Raw genomic sequence first — 20213 nt, forward strand, 5'->3', positions numbered from 1 at the left:
CATACAGAATCGGGTGCCATTTATTTTTTATACCTTTATTTAACCAGGTAGGCCAGTTGAGAACAAGTTCTCATTTACAACTGCGACCTTGCCAAGATAAAGCAAAGCAGTGCAACAAAAACAACAGTTACACATAAAGAAACGTACAGTCAATAGCAATAGAACAATTTGAAAAGTTAGAGTGGGAGATAAGATTCCAGCTTCAGTGAATTTTGCAATTAGTTCCAGTCACTGGCAGCAGAGAACTGGAAGGAAAGGCTGCCAAAGGAAGTGTTGGCTTTGGGGGTGACCAGTGAAATATACCTGCTGGAGCGCGTTTTACGGGTGTGTGTTGCTATGGTGACCAGTGAGCTGAGATAAGGCGGGGCTATACTTAGCATAGACTTATACATGACCTGGAGCCAGAGGGTTTGGCGATGAATATGTGTAGTGATGGCCAGCTGACGAGAGCATACAGGTCACAGTGGTGGGTAGTATATGGGGCTTTGGTGACAAAACGGATGGCACTGTGATAGACTACATCCAATTTGCTGAGTAGTGTTGGAGGCTATTTTGTAAATGACATCGCCGAAGTCAAGGATCAGAAGGATAGTCAGTTTTACGAGGGTACGTTTGGCAGCATGAGTGAAGGAGGCTTTGTTGCGAAATAGGAAGCCGATAATAGATTTCATCTTGGATTGGAGATGCTTAATGCGAGTCTGGAAGGAGAGTTTACAGTCCAACCAGACACCCAGGTATTTGTAGTTGTCCACATATTCTAAGTCAGAACCGTCCAGAATAGTGATGCTAGTCCGGCGGAAGGGCGAGGGCAGCAATCGGTTGAAGAGCATGCACTTAGTTTTACTTGCATTTAAAAGCAGTTGGAGGCCTCGGAAGGAGTGTTGTACGGCATTGAAGCTCGTCTGAGGTTTGTTAGCACAGTGTCCAAAGAAGGGCCAGATGTATACAGAATGGTGTCGTCTGAGTAGAGATGGATCAGAGAATCACCAGCAGCAAGAGCGACATCATATATACAGAAAAGAGTCGGCCCGAGAATTGAACCCTGTGGCACCCCCATAGAGACTGCCAGAGGTCCGGACAACAGGCCCTCCGATTTGACACACTGAACTCTATCTGAGAAGTAGTTGGTGAACCAGGCGAGGCAGTCATTTGAGAAGCCAAGGCTATTGAGTCTGCCAATAAGAATGCGGTGATTGACAGAGTTGAAAGCCTTGGCCAGGTCGATGAAGATGGTCGGTGATCTGTTTAACTTGGCTTTCAAAGATTATAAAAAGGCAGGGCAGGACGGATATAGGTGTATAACAGTTTGGGTCTAGAGTGTCTCCCCCTTTGAAGAGGGGGATGACCACAGCAGCTTTCCAATCTTTGGGGATCTCAGACGATACAAAAGAGAGGTTGAATAGGCTAGTTACAGGGGTTGCAACAATTTCGGCTGATCATTTAATCAAGCCCAGCTGACTTGTAGGGATCCAGATTTTGCAGCTCTTTCAGACCATCAGTTGTCTGGATTTGGGTGAAGGAGAGGCGGGGGGGGGGGGGGGGGGGGGGGGCTTGGGCAAGTTGCTGCAGGGGTTGCAGAGATGTTGGCCAGGGTAGGGGTAGCCAGGTGGAAAGCATGGCCAGCCGTAGAAAAATGCTTATTGAAGTTATCGATTATTGTGGATTTATCAGTGGTGACAATGTTTCCTATCCTCAGAGCAGCTGGGAGGAGGTGCTCTTACTTTACAGTGTCCCAGAACTTTTTGGAATTAGTGCTACAGGATGCAAATTTCTGTTTGAAACATATCGCGAGAGCTTTTTGACGCTAATCCAGAACACCACAGGATGTTTTTGTGCTGGTCAAGGGCAGTCAAGTCTGGGGTGAACCAAGGGCTATTATATCTGTTCTTAGTTCTACGGGGTTTCATTTCGTGGTATCCAATTGTTAGTATTCACTATCTTGTCTCATCGCTACAACTCCCGTAAAGGCTCGGGATCTCTCCCGAGGTCGAAAGCCATGCACCCTCCGAAACACAACCCAACCGCACTGCTTCTTAACACAGTGCGCATCCAACCTGGAATCCAGCCACACCAATGTGTCTGAGGGAACACCGTGCACCTGGCAACCTGGTTAGCGTGCACTGCGCCCCACAGGAGTCGCTAGTGCGCCCCACAGGAGTCGCTAGTGCGCCCCCACAGGAGTCGCTAGTGCGCCCCACAGGAGTCGCTAGTGCGCCCCACAGGAGTCGCTAGTGCGCCCCACAGGAGTCGCTAGTGCGCGATGAGACAAGGATATCCCTACCGGCCAAACCCTCCCTAACCCGGACGACGCTAGGCCAATGGACCTCCCGATCGCGGCCGGCTGCGACAGAGCCTGGGCTCCAACCCAGAGTCTATGGTGGCACAGCTAGCACTGCGATAGAGTGCCCTAGACCACTGCACCACCCGGGAGGCCCAGTTCTAAAAAAAATTGAATGGGGCATGCTTATTTAAGATGGTGAGGAAAGCACTTTTAAAGAGCAACCAGGTATCCTGGGCCAGGTTGATTAGAAAGGCCTAATCGCTGAAGCGTTTGACAGTGATGAGGGGTGGTCGTTTGACCGCGGACCCATTACGAATGCAGGCAATGAGGCAATGATTGCTGAGATCCTAGATGAAGACATCAGCGGTGTATTTAGAAGGCAAGTTAGTCAGGATGATATAAGAGGGTGTCCATGGTTACAGATATAGGGTTGTCCCTGGTAGGTTCCTTGGGACGTGACCAGTGAGTCAGGGTGAGGAGGAGTTAAGTGGTGTCTTGTGAATTGTTTGGCCGTCTGTTGTTGTAAATTATTTATGTACTGTAAACCTACATGTATGTCTGTCTTTATCTACACATCTATGGTATGTATTTTGTACTGTATATGCATATTGTATGTATACTAGGCTTGGGCGAAATACCGCTTATACCGGGGTATTTCGAAATACCGATGTGATTTCCAATACCGCGAAAAATAAACGGTATTCAAAATCATACCATCGGTATTTCAGGGGTGGGTGCTAAGCCACTGCTTATAACTAACTAGGAGTTAAGTATAACTATAAGAAATCTAAGATGTGTCAAATAAATGATATCCAGCTCAGGCCTCTAGCTATGCATTTGGTTTGCTAACTTGCTAAGTGGTTAGATGTCAAGATCAAGTTTCTTGTTTACAGCAGACATTCAATCCCCTCCTGGATCAAGATCCCTGTTGCCTTAATAGTTTTGTGCGTAACATAAAAAAATGAATAAAAATAAGTTTAATAGCGTTTAATCCTTTATTTGTGTTAAATCCACTTCAAATAAGTGTAGATGAAGGGGAGGAGACAGGTTAAAGAAGCCTTGAGACAATTGAGAAATGGATTGTGTATGTATGCCATTCAGAGGGTAAATGAGCAAGACAGAATATTTAAGTGCCTTTGAACGGGGTATGGTAGTAGGTGCCAGGCGCACCGGTTTGAGTGTGTCAAGAACTGCAATGTTGCAGTGGTCCACCACCCAAAGAACATCCAGACAACTTGACAACTGTGGGAAGCATTGGAGTCAACGTAGGCCAGCATCCCTGTGGAACGCTTTCGACACCTTGTATAGTCCATACCCTGACGAATTGAGACTGTTCTGAAGGCAAAAGGGGGTGAAACTCAAAATTTGGAATGTGTTCCTAATGTTTTGTACACTCAGTGTATACTGTATGTATATTTACTAGATCTCTATTCATGGACCTGGAACAATCAGTTGTTTCTCGCTCACCTCTACTTTCTCCACCACCTGCTTTCCGAAGGAGCAGACCTTGGTGGAGGAGGTGATGATCATGTTCTCAGAGCTCTCGTACTGACTGGACACGCCGTAGAAGAAACTGCTGTCGTCCTGCAGGTTGGCACTCAAATCAGCCTGCACAGAGAGATAGGAACCACACAGTCAACAACAACAGATCAGCCTGCACAGAGAGATAGGAACCACACAGTCAACAACAACAGATCAGCCTGCACAGAGAGATAGGAACCACACAGTCAACAACAACAGATCAGCCTGCAGAGAGAGGAACCACACACGCAGGCAACAACAGATCAGCCTACAGAGAGAGGAACCACACACACAGGCAACAACAACAGATCAGCCTACAGATAGAGGAACCACACCCAGGCAACAACAGATCAGCATGGAGAGAGAGAGGAATCACACACCCAGGCAATAACAGATCAGCCTGCAAAGACAGGAACCACACACCCAGGCAACAATAACAGATCAGCCTGCAGATAGAGGAACCACACACCCAGGCAACAACAGATCAGCCTGCAGAGAGAGGAACCACACACCCAAGCAACAACCTTCCAGTCCCTCCCCCTTTTTTTGGCATACACATGGTTAGCAGATATTAATGCGAGTGTAGCGAAATGCTTGTGCTTCTAGTTCTGACAATGCAGTAATAACCAACGAGTAATCTAACCTAAAAATGTCACAACAACTACCTTATACAGTGGGGCAAAAAAGTATTTAGTCAGCCACCAATTGTGCAAGTTCTCCCACTTAAAAAGATGAGGCCTGTAATTTTCATCATAGGTACACTTCAACTACGACAGACAAAATGAGAAAAAAAATCCAGAAAATCACATTGTAGGATTTTTTATGAATTTATTTGCAAATTATGGTGGAAAATAAGTATTTGGTTAATAACAAAAGTTTCTCAATACTTTGTTAAATACCCTTTGTTGGCAATGACAGAGGTCAAACGTTTTCTGTAAGTCTTCACAAGGTTTTCACACACTGTTGCTGGGAGGCACTGCTGCGCCTTCTTCACCATGCTGTCTGTGTAGGCGGACCATTTCAGTTTGTCCGTGATGTGTACGCTGAGGAACTTTCTCCACTACTGTCCCGTCGATGTGGATAGGGGGCTGCTCCCTCTGCTGTTTCCTGAAGTCCACGATCATCTCCTTTGTTTAGTCAAAATTGAGTGCGAGGTTATTTTCCTGACGCCACACTCCGAGGGCCCTCACTTCCTCCCTGTAGGCCGTCTCGCCGTTGTTGGTAATCAAGCCTACCACTGTTGTGTCGTCTGCAAATTTGATGATTGAGTTGGAGGCGTGCATGGCCACGCAGTCGTGGGTGAACAGGGAGTACAGGAGAGGCCTGTACTCCCTTGTGAGGCCCCAGTGTTGAGGATCAGCGGGGTGGAGATGTTATCTACCCTCACCACCTGGGGGCGGCCCGTCAGGAAGTCCAGGACCCAGTTGCACAGGGCAGGGTCGAGACCCAGGGTCTCAAGCTTAATGACGAGTTTGGAGGGTACTATGGTGTTAAATGCTGAGCTGTAGTCGATGAACAGCACTCTTACATAGGTATTCCTCTTGTCCAGATGGGTTAGGGCAGTGTGCAGTGTGATTGCGTCGTCTGTGGACCTATTTGGGCAGTAAACAAATTGGAGTGGGTCTAGGGTGTCAGGTAGGGTGGAGGTGATATGGTCCTTGACTTGTCTCAAAGCACTTCATGATGACGGAAGTGAGTGCTATGGGGCGATAGTCATTTAGTTCAGCTACCTTTGCTTTCTTGGGAACAGGAATAATGGTGGCCCTCTTGAAGCATGTGAGAATATCAGACTGGGATAAGGATTGATTGAATATGTCCGTAAACACACCAGCTAGCTGGTCTGCGCATGCTCTGAGGACGCGGCTGTGGATGCTGTCTGGGCCGGCAGCCTTGCGAGGGTGAACACCTTTAAATGTTTTACTCACATTGGCTGCAGTGAAGGAGAGCCCGCAGGTTTTGGTAGTGGGCTGTGTCAGTGGAACTGTATTGTCCTCAAAGCGAGCAAAGAAGTTGTTTAGTTCGTCTGGGAGCAAGACATCGTGGTCTGCGACGGGGCTGGTTTATCTTTTGTAGTCTGTGATTGACTGTAGACCCTGCCACATACCCCTCATGTCTGAGCCGTTGAATTGCGACTCTACTTTGTCTCTATACTGACGCTTAGCTTGTTTGATTGCCTTGTGGAGGGAATAGATACACTGTTTGTATTCGGTCATGTTTCCGGTCATCTTGCCCTGATTAAAAGCTGTGGTTCGCTCTTTCAGTTTTGCGCGAATGCTGCCATCAATCCACGGTTTCTGGTTGGGGAATGTTTTAATAGACGCTGTGGGTACCAATGCACTTGCTAATTAACTTGTTCACCGAATCGGGTGCTTCCTGTTTTAGTTTCTGTCTATAGGCTGGGAGCAACAAAATGGAGTCGTGGTCAGATTTTCCAAAAGGAGGGAACACATATGCATAGCGGAAGTTAGAATAACAATGATCCAGGGTTTTGTCAGCCCGGGGTCGCGCATTTGATATGCTGATAAAAATTAGGTAGCCTTGTTTTCAGATTAGCCTTGTTAAAATCCCCAGCTACAATAATTATCTTGGTAGATAATGCGGTCGGCATTTGATTGTAAGGAATTCTAGGTCAGGTGAACAAAAGTACTTGAGTTCCTGTATGTTGTTATGATCACACCATGTCTCATTAGTCATAAGGCATACACCCCCGCCCATCTTACCAGAGAGATGTTTGTTTCTGTCGGCGCGATGCTTGAAGAAACCAGGTGGCTGTACCAAGTCTGATGACGTATCCCGAGTGAGCCATGTTTCCGTGAAACAAAGAACGTTACAATCTCTGATGTCTCTCTGGAAGGCAACCCTTGCTCGGATTTTGTCTACCTTGTTGTCAAGAGACTGGACATTGGCGAGTAGTAAACTCGGGATCGGTGCACAATGTGCCCGTCTACGGAGCCTGACCAGAAGACCGCTCCGTCTGCCCCGTCGTTGTTTTGTGTCGCCGGCTGGCATCCGATCCATTGTCCTGGGTGGTGCACCAAACAGTGGATCCGCTTCGGGAAAGTCGTATTCCTGGTCGTAATGTTGCTCTTATATTCAATAATTCCTCCTAGGGTGTCAGGTAGGGTGGAGGTGATATGTAATGTAAGAAATACATTAAAAAAAAATTATTGCATAGTTTCCTAGGAAATCGAAGCGAGGCGGCCATCTCTGTCAGCGCCGATAAGGCATTAATCAAACAACCTGCCAGTCTTGAAGAGGAGATCTTTTTAGTTCGACAGTTCAATCAAAAATCTGAAGAGAAACTTGCATGTTATTTCAGTGGTAACACATCAAGCTTTCTTTCAGTAATGTCATGTTCTTCTCCTCATTTTAAGGAACAGGGAACGTGTGTGTGTATGCATCTTAGTTGGCTTTCCAAAACGTATTTCTCCAGTGTGACAGCTCAACAAAGCCTGCGACTGATTCTCTGCAAAGCCCAGCAGCCTCTATTGCTGTTGCCTGTGTTGACTTAGCTTAGGCTGCCACCCCAGCCACTGCATTCCCAAGATGCTGTGTCTAGCTGTGGCGTTAGACTCGTCTGGGCCTCTCCGTCAGGTGCATCCAACCTCCTGTCTGTCTGAGAAAGTAGAATCTCCCCCCTAACGGTTAAGGGAAGGATCTGGGTCAAGGTAATCTGATCCTAGATCTGATTATAGATTTGGACAAGGTGTCATCTCTGTCATGGTAGAGAAAGACAGACAAACATTGAGAGGGCTTTACCTTTTCCCCTCTCAGGCTCTTGTCTCCTAATTGGCCATTAATACAGCGCTCAGCCTCTCTTCATCGCCCTGCTCCTCGTCTTCATCTCTCGCTCCTGTAATTCTATCATTTGTCTTCATCCCCGGGGCCCCGTGACCCTCCCAGAACCCACGCTCCCCCTCTTCTTTAACAGCCTGCGAGGGAATTCATCCAATTACAATCAACAGCCCACAATTGGCTGATTAGATCAGCCAGGCCGGGCTCCTGTGTAACAATTTACAAGGGCCGTCTCAAATCGGATTCTCCGGGCACTTCAAAGGCGCTAGACAATACGTTAGGACAGGGCCATGGGCACTACGGGGGGAGCACGCTGGGCCGGCTGTGGAGCTGGAAATTCAATCTAGAATGCCATAGCTTTGGAGATGTGCAAGCAGCCTGTCACCGTCGCCATGACAACCGGCCAGAGCCTCAGGACGCCCCCAAGTCATGACCCGGCTGGCTGGATGCATGGATGGTTGATTGTGTGTTTTGTCATTGGTGCCATGAGGGTTAAGACAATTGGACCCACTATAATATGATGTGGTGAGGGACCTGGCGCTAGCAGCAGTCATATGGGGTTGTTTTCTCCAGTCAGTCTGAGCTAGCTGTATATTAAAATAAATAAATAAATAAATATATATATATATATATATATATATATATATCATGGGTGCACGAGCCCAACAGAGCACTGAAATTAAGAGGCTACCGTAATGAATGGCTTGGACATGTTCCCCTCCCTTTCTCTCCCACTTTCATGACATATGGCTGGGTCCCTCGCTCCCTCCTTCCCATTAACCCTGCATCAAATGCCGCTGCTTCTTCCAAGGGGGGAGATGGCGGCTTCATATGGGTGTCACCAATGTCTTATCTCTCAACAATAAATAAGGCTTCAGAGGAGCATGTGAGGGTGACTAACACCTCAAGTACAAGTTAACTGGAGGGGGAGATCGTTACGGGGGAGGGGCACATTCTATATTTGGGAATGTAGAGTTGGGATGTAAAGGTGCGACTCTGAAAATCTTCATTCTGTAGAATATAGCGTGTATAAGTAATGTTTCTGAAGCAAGTTATGCACATTCTGCGCAAAGAAATGGTCAGAGAAGATGGTCACTCACTCTCTCACTGTGCATTCCCTCTCTCTTGGTTGGAGGGAATCTATAAATAAGTGGATGCGTGTGGGGTGGGTTCAGCCTAATAGCGAGTGGACAGGTGCCCAGGCTCAGGTTTCACCAGTTAAAGAGCAACCCTGCCACTCTCCTGCCCAAGGCTGCCGTCACACACACCACAATGTGTCCTCTATACCCGCTGTACCCATGGGCAGAAAACAGCCAGGTCTTAACAGATTACTTTTAAATTTGTTTCAAACAGAAATCGCTAAGAAATTCCTTTAGCTCCAGTCCTAAATCTACCCTAACACAGTTAAAGGCCCAGTGGAGTCAAAATTCTGTTTTCCATATCATATTGTACAACAGCTGATGAAACAAACTCTAAAAGTGTATATATTTTTATCAGGGTTATTTACTGCTAGTTGCTGGTTGAAAGTACAATCTACGCAGGACCTTCTAATTAGCAGATTTAGATGGGGGGGGGGGGGGGGGGCTCTCCATGGTGACATCACCATGCGGTAAATTAGTTAATAGACCAATAACAAAGAGAATTCTAAACCGATCTGCCAATAACAGCTGGTTTTCAGTTTTCCCCTCCCCACTCAGACAGTCCTAGCAAAATGCTTGCTTAAGAAATAGTATTTTGCTAAAAAGCTATTTATGTCAATTTTTATGGAAATCTGTTACAGTAAGCAGGGCCGGATGAATGGCGGCTTACCGGGGCTGAATCCCCTTGACCCAGGCCCGTGGGGCAGCAAAAAATAAATACTGTTTTTTACTGCACCCACCAACCTCAGGAGGATTCTGGGGGGACCTGCCTTAATTGGGTAACTGATTAATAAAAACAAAAAATGTAACTGCATAATAAATCAATATGACTGGTCAATTGTGTGAGTCAGGGGCTGGGCCCAAGCCCATAGGAGACCCAAGAGGCAAAATAACAACAAAAAAAACAATGATGTTATAATATATATACACATTTGAGTGATTCTCTGCTTTGCTTCTCTATGATTCTAGTCAGAACGCAGAAAAACAACCCATGTGTGAACCAAATAATTGATTCCCATCCAAAATTATATTTTCCCTAACACTAAACTGAACCCTAAACCCAAACCGTATCCCCTAACCTTAATTCTAACCCTGATGGTAACCCTAAACCTTAAATAGCATTTTTCCTTGCTGTAAGGACATCTGGTACCCAAAAGGATAGTTAAACAAAAACACACACGAACAGAGTCACACCTGCATGCACACACAAACACTATAAATTGGCCTCTAACACACACCTCGCTCTGACTCACCCAGAACTTGACGAGGAAGAAAGCGTTAGGCGGCCCCTTCTCAAACAACTCCTTCAGCCCTCCCTTCTTCTCAGGGAACTTGTCGTAGATCTGCCGGATGTCCACTGCCTCCAGGTACGGGTCACTGAAGGTGGGGTTGGACTGACCGATGTGCACAAACAGGTGCTTGTTAAACTGCAAAACAAAGGGGAGAGAGAGATGTTGATTACTAGCAAAGCGCTGCTTCAGTTCATGGTCAAGATGCTGTCATGGCCTGAGGAAGGAAGGAACACCTTTAGAAAGAGGCTTGTTGGATGAAAGTGAGATCTTTATTTAAAGCTGTATGTCGCACACTTGTACATTGATGAGATCAGAAATGTTGCTTACTAATTTGCAGTGCCCCTATTAACTAAGGCTGCGTTTAAAAAAAAGGCAGCTCAATTCTGATTCTGATTTTTCACTAGTTGTCGGTGTCAACGCAGCCTACGTGAGATGATTACGGAGGCTAATCAGGCAGGGCGAGGGGCTACTAAGTGACTACTCACGGTCTCTGGGTCCTGAGGCTGCTCCAGGAAAGCAGAGAACTCTAGCATGTGAAGCTTGGAGCTGGCGATACTGCGTCCCTGCCACGGGGGGGTGCCCGGCGACATGGACAGGCCCGCCGTGCTCTCATAGCCTGGTGAAGAGGAAGGGTGGGGGCCAGGGGCAACAAAATATACCAAAGGTTCATAAAATGTTACATTCTGTCTTTCTCTGAGCTCTTCATCGGCATCTTGTGTATTTCATCACTTGCAGACCATGACAGCATCTGTCGACACATGGATGTGAGGGAAGCTGGGAAAACCCACCTGTTATGGGGGGCGGGCCGGACGCTTGCATGGCGTAACTCTGCTGGGAAAAGGGCTTAATGCTGGAGAGACGAGACAGGCAGTAGACACATTACACCCTCACCCACCTGACCCCGCGCGTACACACACACACACACACACACACACACACCTAATTGACTGACCCTTAAACACACTGGGGGCTCAGCTTCATCAACTAAAGTGCTTTTTAAATAAGATGTTTCTCATATTCAGTTTGGACGGATTGCGATTTCCATTTATTCCATTGCAGTAAACCAATGTCTTTTGACAGACATACAGAGAGTCAGGCACGCACACACAGGGTTTTAACTTACTCTTCAGGACCCCTAGGCTGTCCTGGAAGGCCGCCATGCCAAAACTAAAGAAAAGAAAACATGGAAACATCTTTAATTACACACACTACCTCTCCTTCTATATGTGTCCCTCAGTGTTGCCCAAGGACAGGGTTTGTGTGTCCATGCACATACTCACCCCGCCGGGAGTGGGATACGGCGGCCTAGACAGCCCCTGCAGAGCCATCTTGTTCTGAAAGGCGGTGGCGGAGATGATCTGGGCAGAGGACATGGTGGCCATACTCTGGAGTGCCTTGTCTTTGGCAGCCTGGTCCTGCAGACACACACAGCAGGCCCCAGGGGTCAGACAAACACACTTTCCACTTTAGTCAGCAACCTGTTTTCCTGGGAACACTTGCCCCACTATGTTAGTTGGGTGGGAAAAGAGGGGCGGAAGGTTGCATCATCCGGTGCTGGTCTGGGAGGCTGGATGATATTGCAGCCAAGGGCCCTGGAGTCGAAAGTAAAGTTTATAGCCTTGGCAGAGGCCGGGAGGTGTTGACAAGCAGTCTATGTCTTTGCTAGAGGTCAGAGTGGGAGCTGGCCCGGGCATGTCAGAGGGCTAGCGCCATGCTAATGCTAATCAAGCTGGTTCGCGGACAAATGCTAACGGTAAGCAGGAGACATGGTGGCTACCAGAAACGGCAGAGTCATTCCTGTCTGATGTCTATGGTAAAGCGTTATTGTTCTGTGAGCGCGTGTGTCCATCGTGTTGACTTCAGCAGTTTCCAACTCATCTGGGACTACAAACACTCTCAACCCAACCCTTTAATGCAAGGCCAACCAGCACATTCTTTTCCCCAAAACCGTCCGACACAAGGGCATAGCCGAAATATGGGGAGTACATCTGCTAATGTTCTCAGTTACAAGAAATACCTATTTAAAAAGGCCTGTCAAAGGCTTGTGACCAACGCTGAGGCCCAGTGGCCGCTGTCCAGAGAGACGGAGAGCTGTGTCACCTGGCGTGTGTGTGTGTACGGGCACATGCTTGCATGCGCGTGTCTGTGGTGAGAAACGTAAACACACAAGCACAGGGGACGGAATGTGTAAGGAAAGTTTTCACCCACCAAACAGGAACACTTCTATTGAAATACTTATGAAATGCCTGGAAGGAACAATGCATTACAAACATTAATTTATATCCTGACAAATGCATTTGTTCATATTGTGCACAGCAAGCCTCAAGCCAGGGATGCTGGAGCATATTTAAATTGACTGTGGGGACTTGTAGGGATGCATCATCTGTACCGAGCCTTGCATAAAATGCTCATACAAATGAAGGGGTTGATATTTAATACAACCCACTCTCTCTGTTTCTAATTGGTTTTGTCTCTCCATATTGTTTTCACTGAAATGTAGGAATGGGAATCCATTAGAAATTCCCTATCGGATATCAACGCCATGGTATATTTAGTTATTCAGTCATGGAACCAAGCCTCAAAATGAGAAGAGAATAACATGGGTTAAGGTACAATGAAGACCATAGGAAGCGTTCCTGCTGATCTCAGCTCTGTGGCTTTAAATGAACAACATCACGGCTACAGCCAAGCACCCCCACAGCCTCCCCAACAACCCTCCATAGTAACTTCACACGTTAAAAACATCAGCATGCTACTCCAAATGACCTGCATAGCTAGTGCTGTAGCAGACAGAATTGGAATGGGTAGAATGGTAGACATTCCCATTGAAAGCAAGGTCCCGACAAATGGTATGTGGACCGAGATACATTGGTGAGGAGGATTGGAATTTGAATGTCTTGTGTTCTAAACGCAATCGTGAAAAGTTGAATTGTGCCTCCATATTGGCAGATCCTGCAGAATTTAGACCCTGTGATTGGTTTGTCTACCCATTCCATTGCTGTATTGAGCAAACCCATGATGCAGCGCAACAGTTGAAGATCCAAAAAACGAGGGAGACTCACGTAGCGTACCTTCAGCTTCACCTGGATCTCCCGGGCCTTCCGTCGCGCTAGCACCTGGATGTGACTGGACACCTGGAGGAGAGGGACGGAGATCAGGTCTTTGGTAGATGTGTCTATCTGCATGTTGACGCCAAAAGGTGCGACAAAACAATAAGGTTGATATTCTCATTCTTTACCACAGTGCAATGAGCCCTGACCTAAACCCCATCGAGCACCTTTGGGATGATTTGGAACGCCGACTGCGAGACAGGCCTAATCGCCCAAGATCAGTGCCCGACCTCACTAATGCTGTTGTGGCTAAATGGAAGTAAGTCCCCACAGCAATGTTCCAACATCTAGTGGAAAGCCTTAGCAGAAGAGTTGAGGCTGTTGTAGCAGCAAAGGGGGGGACCAACTCCATATTAATGCCCATGATTTTAAGATGTTCGACAAGCAAGTGTCCACATACATTGCTAGACACTTCAACTCATTGTTAACCCCAACCCCTCTCCCTCTTTACCCCATCCCATAAGAGGTCAAAGATGACCCCCCCCCCGCCTCCATGTAACGCAACATCAGCCAGTGCCAACCTGTCAGTCAGTCACTCCATATCAAATTCCATGTCCCAGATAGGGCTCCAAATCCCTGCCTCATCCAGCCCTCTACAGCGTCCTCTCTCCTGCAAAGATCCTGTACTTCTTGCTCTCCTAACAAGGTTGGGCTATGCGCTACGTGAGGTGGTGAAGAAACACACCGTCATCTGATCCTATAGCATCTGTGCATTGGGCCCCGGCCCACTAAAATCACTCAGCAGTGGCCCATTTCAGCGTGAGAAGGGGGCTAGGGCTCGGGGACTGTGCAGGAGCGAAGGCAGCATCACTTCCCCGTCATAGCTGTTCTATGGCTTTCTCTGTGTCTTTGTTTTTGCCTCTGATTGGAGTAGACCGCTAGGACAGACATGGGGTGGGGGGTGTGTAGTGTACGGGGTGCACAGGGCTCGGAACACAGAGCAGGAGTGGATTGGTGCTTCGTGAAACTCACCTGCTTTCTTGTCCGTGTCTTCCCTGTGCGTAGCTTGATGTACCGTGCTATCAGCTCGTTCCGTCCTGTAAAAGCCAGACAATATACATTTCTTTCTAAATGTCATGAAGAAAATTCAAATAATCCAATATAAAAAGGTGATATTTGTAGATTTGTTTAGATACAAAGCTTGATTTTGGTTTCATAGTGTCATATCACATCATCCAATGGTGTTAATCCTAGTTGAATGCAGTTAAATACAACAAGCTGGGTGCCAGTTGATATGGGATGATAAGGTACTGTAGACGATGAGGATGTTTTAAACCGGCAGGAATTAAAATGTTTACTGAAGCTAACTCATCCTCAGCAAGCTGGACGTGCCTGGCTGGGCAAATTAGCTGCAGAGGTGAGAGGGGTGTGTGAGTTTGTGTGCTTGCGTGTGTGTGTGTGTGTGTTCAGTAAAAGTGTCATTTTGTTTAAGGCCAAGAGTGTGTGTGTGTGCTTGCCCTGATTCATGTGCCCTGTGGGGCTATGCGGCTGACAGACAGGTCACAGCGGCTGAGCAGGTGAAGAGGTATAGCAGCCACGCTCAGAACAGACACGCCACGGCCACACTGGAGCGCGATGAAGGAGGCCTGGAGAGGCTGCTCGGCAGCTGGTGTGTGTGTCAATGTTTATGGAATATGCCTTTACGCCTGCAGTAAATCTTGGGCTTGTTTCACCATCAAGGGCGAGGGACATGTGACCTCATGTGACCTCTTCTTGGCCCTGCACATACATGCACATTTATGGCATGCACAGACACCCACAACGTACACGCACACACTAACACACTCAGCCAGCCACCCAGCTGTAGAAGGGTCGAGTTTGCGCCACCTCTTTAAACACTGTCATTTTTCGTTCTCACACCACATCTCCATGTGAATTAACAGAGATCAGTCACACATCGCAACCTGGAACAACCAGCATAAGACTTTCCTCACATAGTGATGCTTGGGTCAGAAAACCCTGCCCTACGCCGCTGACCAATCAGAACGCCCGGTCGGGTTGAGAAAAGGCAACCCGAACCCTAAGGAGCCCAGAAACGCTGGCAGGCAATAAAAGTGATCAGATTCAGCTTGCGTCCCAAAATGGCACCCTTTATTCCCTATATAGTGCACCACTTTTGACAAGCCCTGGTCAACAGTAGTGCACTATGTAGGCAATAGGATGCCATTAGGGACGCAGCCTCCGAGTGGAATGCAAAACACGGTTTCTCCAGCCCTCCTCTGAGCCACACTGGTGGGGATAAGGTTCAAGCAGATGGCGTTTGTAAGGACATTACTTTCCACTAATCAAACTCTAAAAAGATTCAAGTTTAATAGGGGACTAGTTCACCGCCTCCTGAAAGTAGCAGCTGTATGTATGCACATCCTACCATTCCAGTGTTCAATTGCTATATTGTAATTACTTTGCCACCATGGCCTATTTATTGCCTTTACATCTCTTATCCTACCTCATTTGCACACGCTGTATATATATATGCAAATGAGAACTTGTTCTCAGCTAGCCTAACTGGTTAAATAAAGGTGAAATATAAAAAATCAGAGGGTATTGCGGTCAATTTTGGCAGTGATGGTTTTCTGTGAAGTGGTGACATGTTCACAAAGGAGGAATATTAAGGAGGGTGACGCTAACCTCTTTACGCAAGCACACACACACACACACACACAAACAGAGCAGTAAGGGCTCCCTTTGTGTCAGGTTTTTGTGGATTTAAACTCTTCGCTCAGTCTCCGTCTGCCTCCACACAAGGCCCAGTCACGGCACTCATTCACCCTCAATCTTATTTGAATTTCTGGGCTGGAATTGCTCAAGCGTTTAGTGTTTATATCGGAAGGTGCACTCGCGCGCCAATCGTTTAAGCACCTGAATACATATTTCTTTAATCCCTTTGGATGAAAAACGTGTTCCACATTTCTTGTGCCCTTTTTGCAGATGCTGACTGAAGGCGAATACTTTGTGAGGTCACCGAGGTAACTTCTGGATTCCGTAGAGATGCTTAGTCAGGCGACGGACTACAAGGTGTAAGGGTGAAGGCAGAGAGCTCTTATTTCATTACCTCAAATGAACAAGGCAACTTTAATATAAATCCCCATTATTCTGTTGCAATTTACTCTAGATGCCACCAGTAGTTAATCATTTAGAAAGCACGTTGTTAGGAAAAGTACATGTAGGTGTCACACCCTGACCATAGAGCCCTCGGTTCTCTATGGTATTTAGGTCAGAGCGTGACTGGGGGGGGGGGGGGGGGGGGGGGTCATCTAGTTTATAGATTTCTAGGTTGGTGGTTTGTGTGGTTCCCAATTAGAGGAGCTGGTAATCGTTGCCTCCCATTGGGGATCAAATTTAGGTAGGCTTTTTCCCCACCTGCATTTGTGGGATATTGTTTTGTGTTAGTGCATGTGCACCACGTAGCCACGTTTAGTTGTTTGTTTATTGATTTGTTTTTTCTTAAAGTTTCACTTTGCAATAAATATGTGGAACTCAACATCCGGTGCGCCTTGGTCCCGTTCTTACGACAACTGTGACCGTAGGCTACTTTAAAAGTAGCAAAAATGGTGAGTGCAGTATACTTCACATGTACTTGAGGAAACCACCACATTATGTTCCATCTTCATCTAACTTTGTAAGTGCTGTGTTACACAAAACTTCCTGAAAATGTTGTTTTTATAAAAAAAGTTTATTTGTAATCTTAACTATTGATCTCTTCCATTCACTGACAGTGGAATCTTGATTTTCAGCATCGTGCTTATAAAACAATTTTAGCCATGACTCAGGATTATGCTTACATACTGTCACACAGTCTGCACACACACAGCATCCTCCCAGTCCATTCAAAATTAGCATACTGTATTTGTGACCATTACACCAAGTCATTAATGAGCTGTTAAGAGGCTGGTCTTTAGGTGTTTATATCAGATGTCCCTGCCACTCCTTGAAATGGACGGGTGGTATGATTAAAAAAAATATTCAGGCAAGTGTGAGATCACAGATCAGAGGAGTCGTCGGTCAGTCACACAATGATGTCATCGTGTGACCGTGTCCACTGGGAGCGGTCCAGAGAGGTTGACGGACAGAGACAGAACCTGACCCCGGTCAATTCCTTAACCACTGGTCCAAGGCCAGTTTGAAATGTGTAGCTCGCTCTCATTGTTTAAGGATAAATAGTCAGGGACTGGGATCAGGTCAAAGGACCCTGTGTTAGTTCTCAAGAGCAGTCAGTGACCGACCACAACAACAATACTCTACTCGTCCAACTCTGGGACCATCTGTGAGAGTTGGTCTCCCCCTCGCCCTACCGCCCCCCTTCCAGTTCTGTTTGTTGGGGTCAGGGAGAAGTCAGAGGGGGTTAGCGGTGGTTGCAGACTGTGCCACGCGAAGGTGTAGCCCTCCCTTCCCAGTCATACATATGCCTCCTCTCAGAAGGATGGGTTCCTCTCTGACCCTAAACGGCCTACCCTACCCTCTGACCTCTATCCTCCCGAGCGTTCCTCACATACCAACACACTGCCTGCTGCAGCACCAGCCCTGCATCTGTTCTCTCTGCTACTGCCGGCCTCAGGGAAGCTTACTGGGTTGGGTGTGTGTGTGTGTGTGCACACGCACACCCTTTAACCCTTTTGCTAAAACATTCACACCCTCATGACCCTGCCTAGAATGACAGCGACTCAGACCTTAGCACATAGCCCCCCTCCAGACAACAACACAGGACTCAGCTTCTTACATATACTCTCTATTCTGAAGTGGCAATCGATGGGCACGATAGGAGGCGGCCAAATATGCCAGCCAGGGAGAGCGCACACACACAGCGAGCCCCTCTCTGAACACACATCTTCCAGCCGTAAGGCTTCCGCCAGCACATGTACCTCTGTAGGCGAGAAAAAAATAATAACAATATTAATAATCACATTTAGGCCGCAGGAATGTGTTGTCAGGGTCCCCTCCGATAGGATAGTGAGCCGAGCAGCGTGGAGACTCCTGGCGAACAGGCCCGTCTCTAAAGCCACTCGGCTATTTCACCCCTCTCTCAGGGACACTGTCTGATACAGTGTCGTCCCTACAAAGACTTAAAAGATTTAAAAAAGGTACGTCCACATAGCATTGCGATTCATTCGGAGGCGTTACCATGGTAACAGCAGTAGCTGACTTTTTACCGTCAGTTTTATTTGAATGAAGTGAATCCTGGCCATACAGTATGTATATCTACACTGGTTGCATAATATTCTCCCCATCTCGTCTCATGTGAATAGGTCCTAAAAGTAATCACTGATTTACCACCATTGGATAGGTGCAAGCAAGGGCAAGGGATTTCATTACATAGCTTTTATCTTTCTATACAGTCATGTTTGATCTTGGATTACGCTTATGGGAGGGCCCTATAATGAGATGCATGTCGGAGCCAAGCAGACAGCCATGTCTGAATTCCAGCGGCACCTTAGCAGAAAGGCAGTACTGGTTCCTCAAAGTCGCTGAGGGGATCCTATCCCTATCCCAGAGTGAAGGTCAAGACAGGGGCTAGGGTTATAGCCAGGGTCCAGTTCAGACTCCGGACCATCCCATGTGAGGGCTGTCCCCTCCAGCACCACACACACTCCACTGACCTGGCCATACTCTCTCTGGAGACAGTGACCCCCCACTGCCCTGGTACACACTGTGGAGACTCAGCAATGATATGATGACCGTACAGAGAACTCGGTCCTCTCAGCTGCAAAGACCAAAAAAAAACATAACACACAAGCACTTTCTCAAAAGGCTACTGGCCACACACAGCCTTCGGTCAGTGAATATCTCACTTGACTGGGGAAGTTGGGACCTAGGTGAGGAGGAGAACCATTTCTTTCCATTGGGCCTTTCCTCTACATCATGTACTTTATTAACGAGGGTTGAGCTGACAGGAGAAACTGCTGCCCTCTGCTTGCAAGGCACTTTGACTTTGTACACAAGACAGACAAACATGTCAACATGTTTATCGGCAATAAAACCCTTGTAATGAAGGACACGGAAAACAGATGATCACTATAGGTGTCAGAGGGAGAGCAGGTGTGAAAGACTGAACAAAATATGATAATGTCAGTTATTTCTGCATTAGGCATAAGACTAGACACTTTTTTTTGGATTATGTAAATAATAAAAAGGGATTACAAGAAGAGTTATGGCTGATAATCCAATCGCTGTGAATAAACAGCCAACATAATCACATTTCCAATGTCATTTTTCTCTCCATATACGGCCTATATGGGTATCCTATACCTCGGGACAAAGCACTTATCCAACAGTCCCTCCCTCCTCCCTGAACACACATCATTTGTCACCCCGGCTCTGAAAAGACAGTCTACCCGGTGGATGCCCCGTTACTCTACACACCGGCCGTGAGTCCAACGGGGCCTAGCACAACAGGGACCCATGGAAGATAGGAAATGTTTTCATTGGCAATGCATGTCGAATGACTGACTGCCGCGCACAAAAAATCAAAACACAAAAGAGCTACTAACTTGAATGTGTAATCGGCACGACGGCCAGCGCTATGCAGGCTATTACTAGAACAATGCCATTAATGCATGAGAATGAGAGTCACATAGCTTTAGGTTGAAATTAGTAGAGTTGTAGCAAAGAGTCAAAAGGGCTGTCGGTGACCCTAACAGAGCTGGGGGGCTGATTTAGCTGTTTAGGGGCTGATGGGGTGGATGGGGGGGCTACGAGCTTAGTTTTGTCCTTTTTCTCATGTTGTAAATCTGGGCTGGCCGCGAGGCTGGGGTGAACTTGGGGAGCAGCTGGAGGTTAGCTGAAAGGCAGCCAGACTCACTGACAGACAGACCCGGAGGGGGGGGGGGGTGGGGGGGCGACTCTGGCAGGGCCTACAGTGTGTGTGTTTGTGTGTGCACGATGTGGACGGGGGATAGAGTGCATGAGAGGCTGGTAAATCACATAAATAGCAGGGAACAGAGAGAGGCATAAAGACACCAGGGACAGGTGCAGAGCACCCCACAAGACACCGCCACTACCTTGGTGTTTATTTGTTCCCCCCCTCCAGGCGCTCAAAGGGTAAACGTCTATTCTGGTATAGGGTTACAGCGGCGCTGCC

At 47.3% G+C, this 20213-nt stretch overlaps 1 protein-coding gene across 3 annotated transcripts in view; it reads right to left on the reverse strand.

Moving 5' to 3' along the window:
- The window catches only part of LOC110493488 (transcriptional enhancer factor TEF-3), a 31725-nt gene that overhangs the window by 5285 nt on the left and 6227 nt on the right, over window positions 1-20213 (reverse strand). For 2 of the 3 annotated variants that reach the window (XM_021567791.2, XM_036952717.1), the window contains 8 exons: window positions 14111-14175; window positions 13091-13162; window positions 11309-11443; window positions 11152-11195; window positions 10817-10878; window positions 10514-10644; window positions 9990-10163; window positions 3749-3889 (listed from right to left, as the gene is read on the reverse strand). In XM_021567791.2, the coding sequence (XP_021423466.1) occupies window positions 3749-3889; window positions 9990-10163; window positions 10514-10644; window positions 10817-10878; window positions 11152-11195; window positions 11309-11443; window positions 13091-13162; window positions 14111-14175 (824 nt within the window). Of the gene's footprint in view, window positions 1-3748; window positions 3890-9989; window positions 10164-10513; window positions 10645-10816; window positions 10879-11151; window positions 11196-11308; window positions 11444-12236; window positions 12275-13090; window positions 13163-14110; window positions 14176-20213 lie in introns of all 3 variants that reach the window. The other variant, XM_036952723.1, reaches the window with a different exon arrangement.

The sequence above is a fragment of the Oncorhynchus mykiss genome, chromosome 2 (genome assembly GCF_013265735.2).
Source record: "Oncorhynchus mykiss isolate Arlee chromosome 2, USDA_OmykA_1.1, whole genome shotgun sequence".
Classification (NCBI taxonomy): domain Eukaryota; kingdom Metazoa; phylum Chordata; class Actinopteri; order Salmoniformes; family Salmonidae; genus Oncorhynchus; species Oncorhynchus mykiss.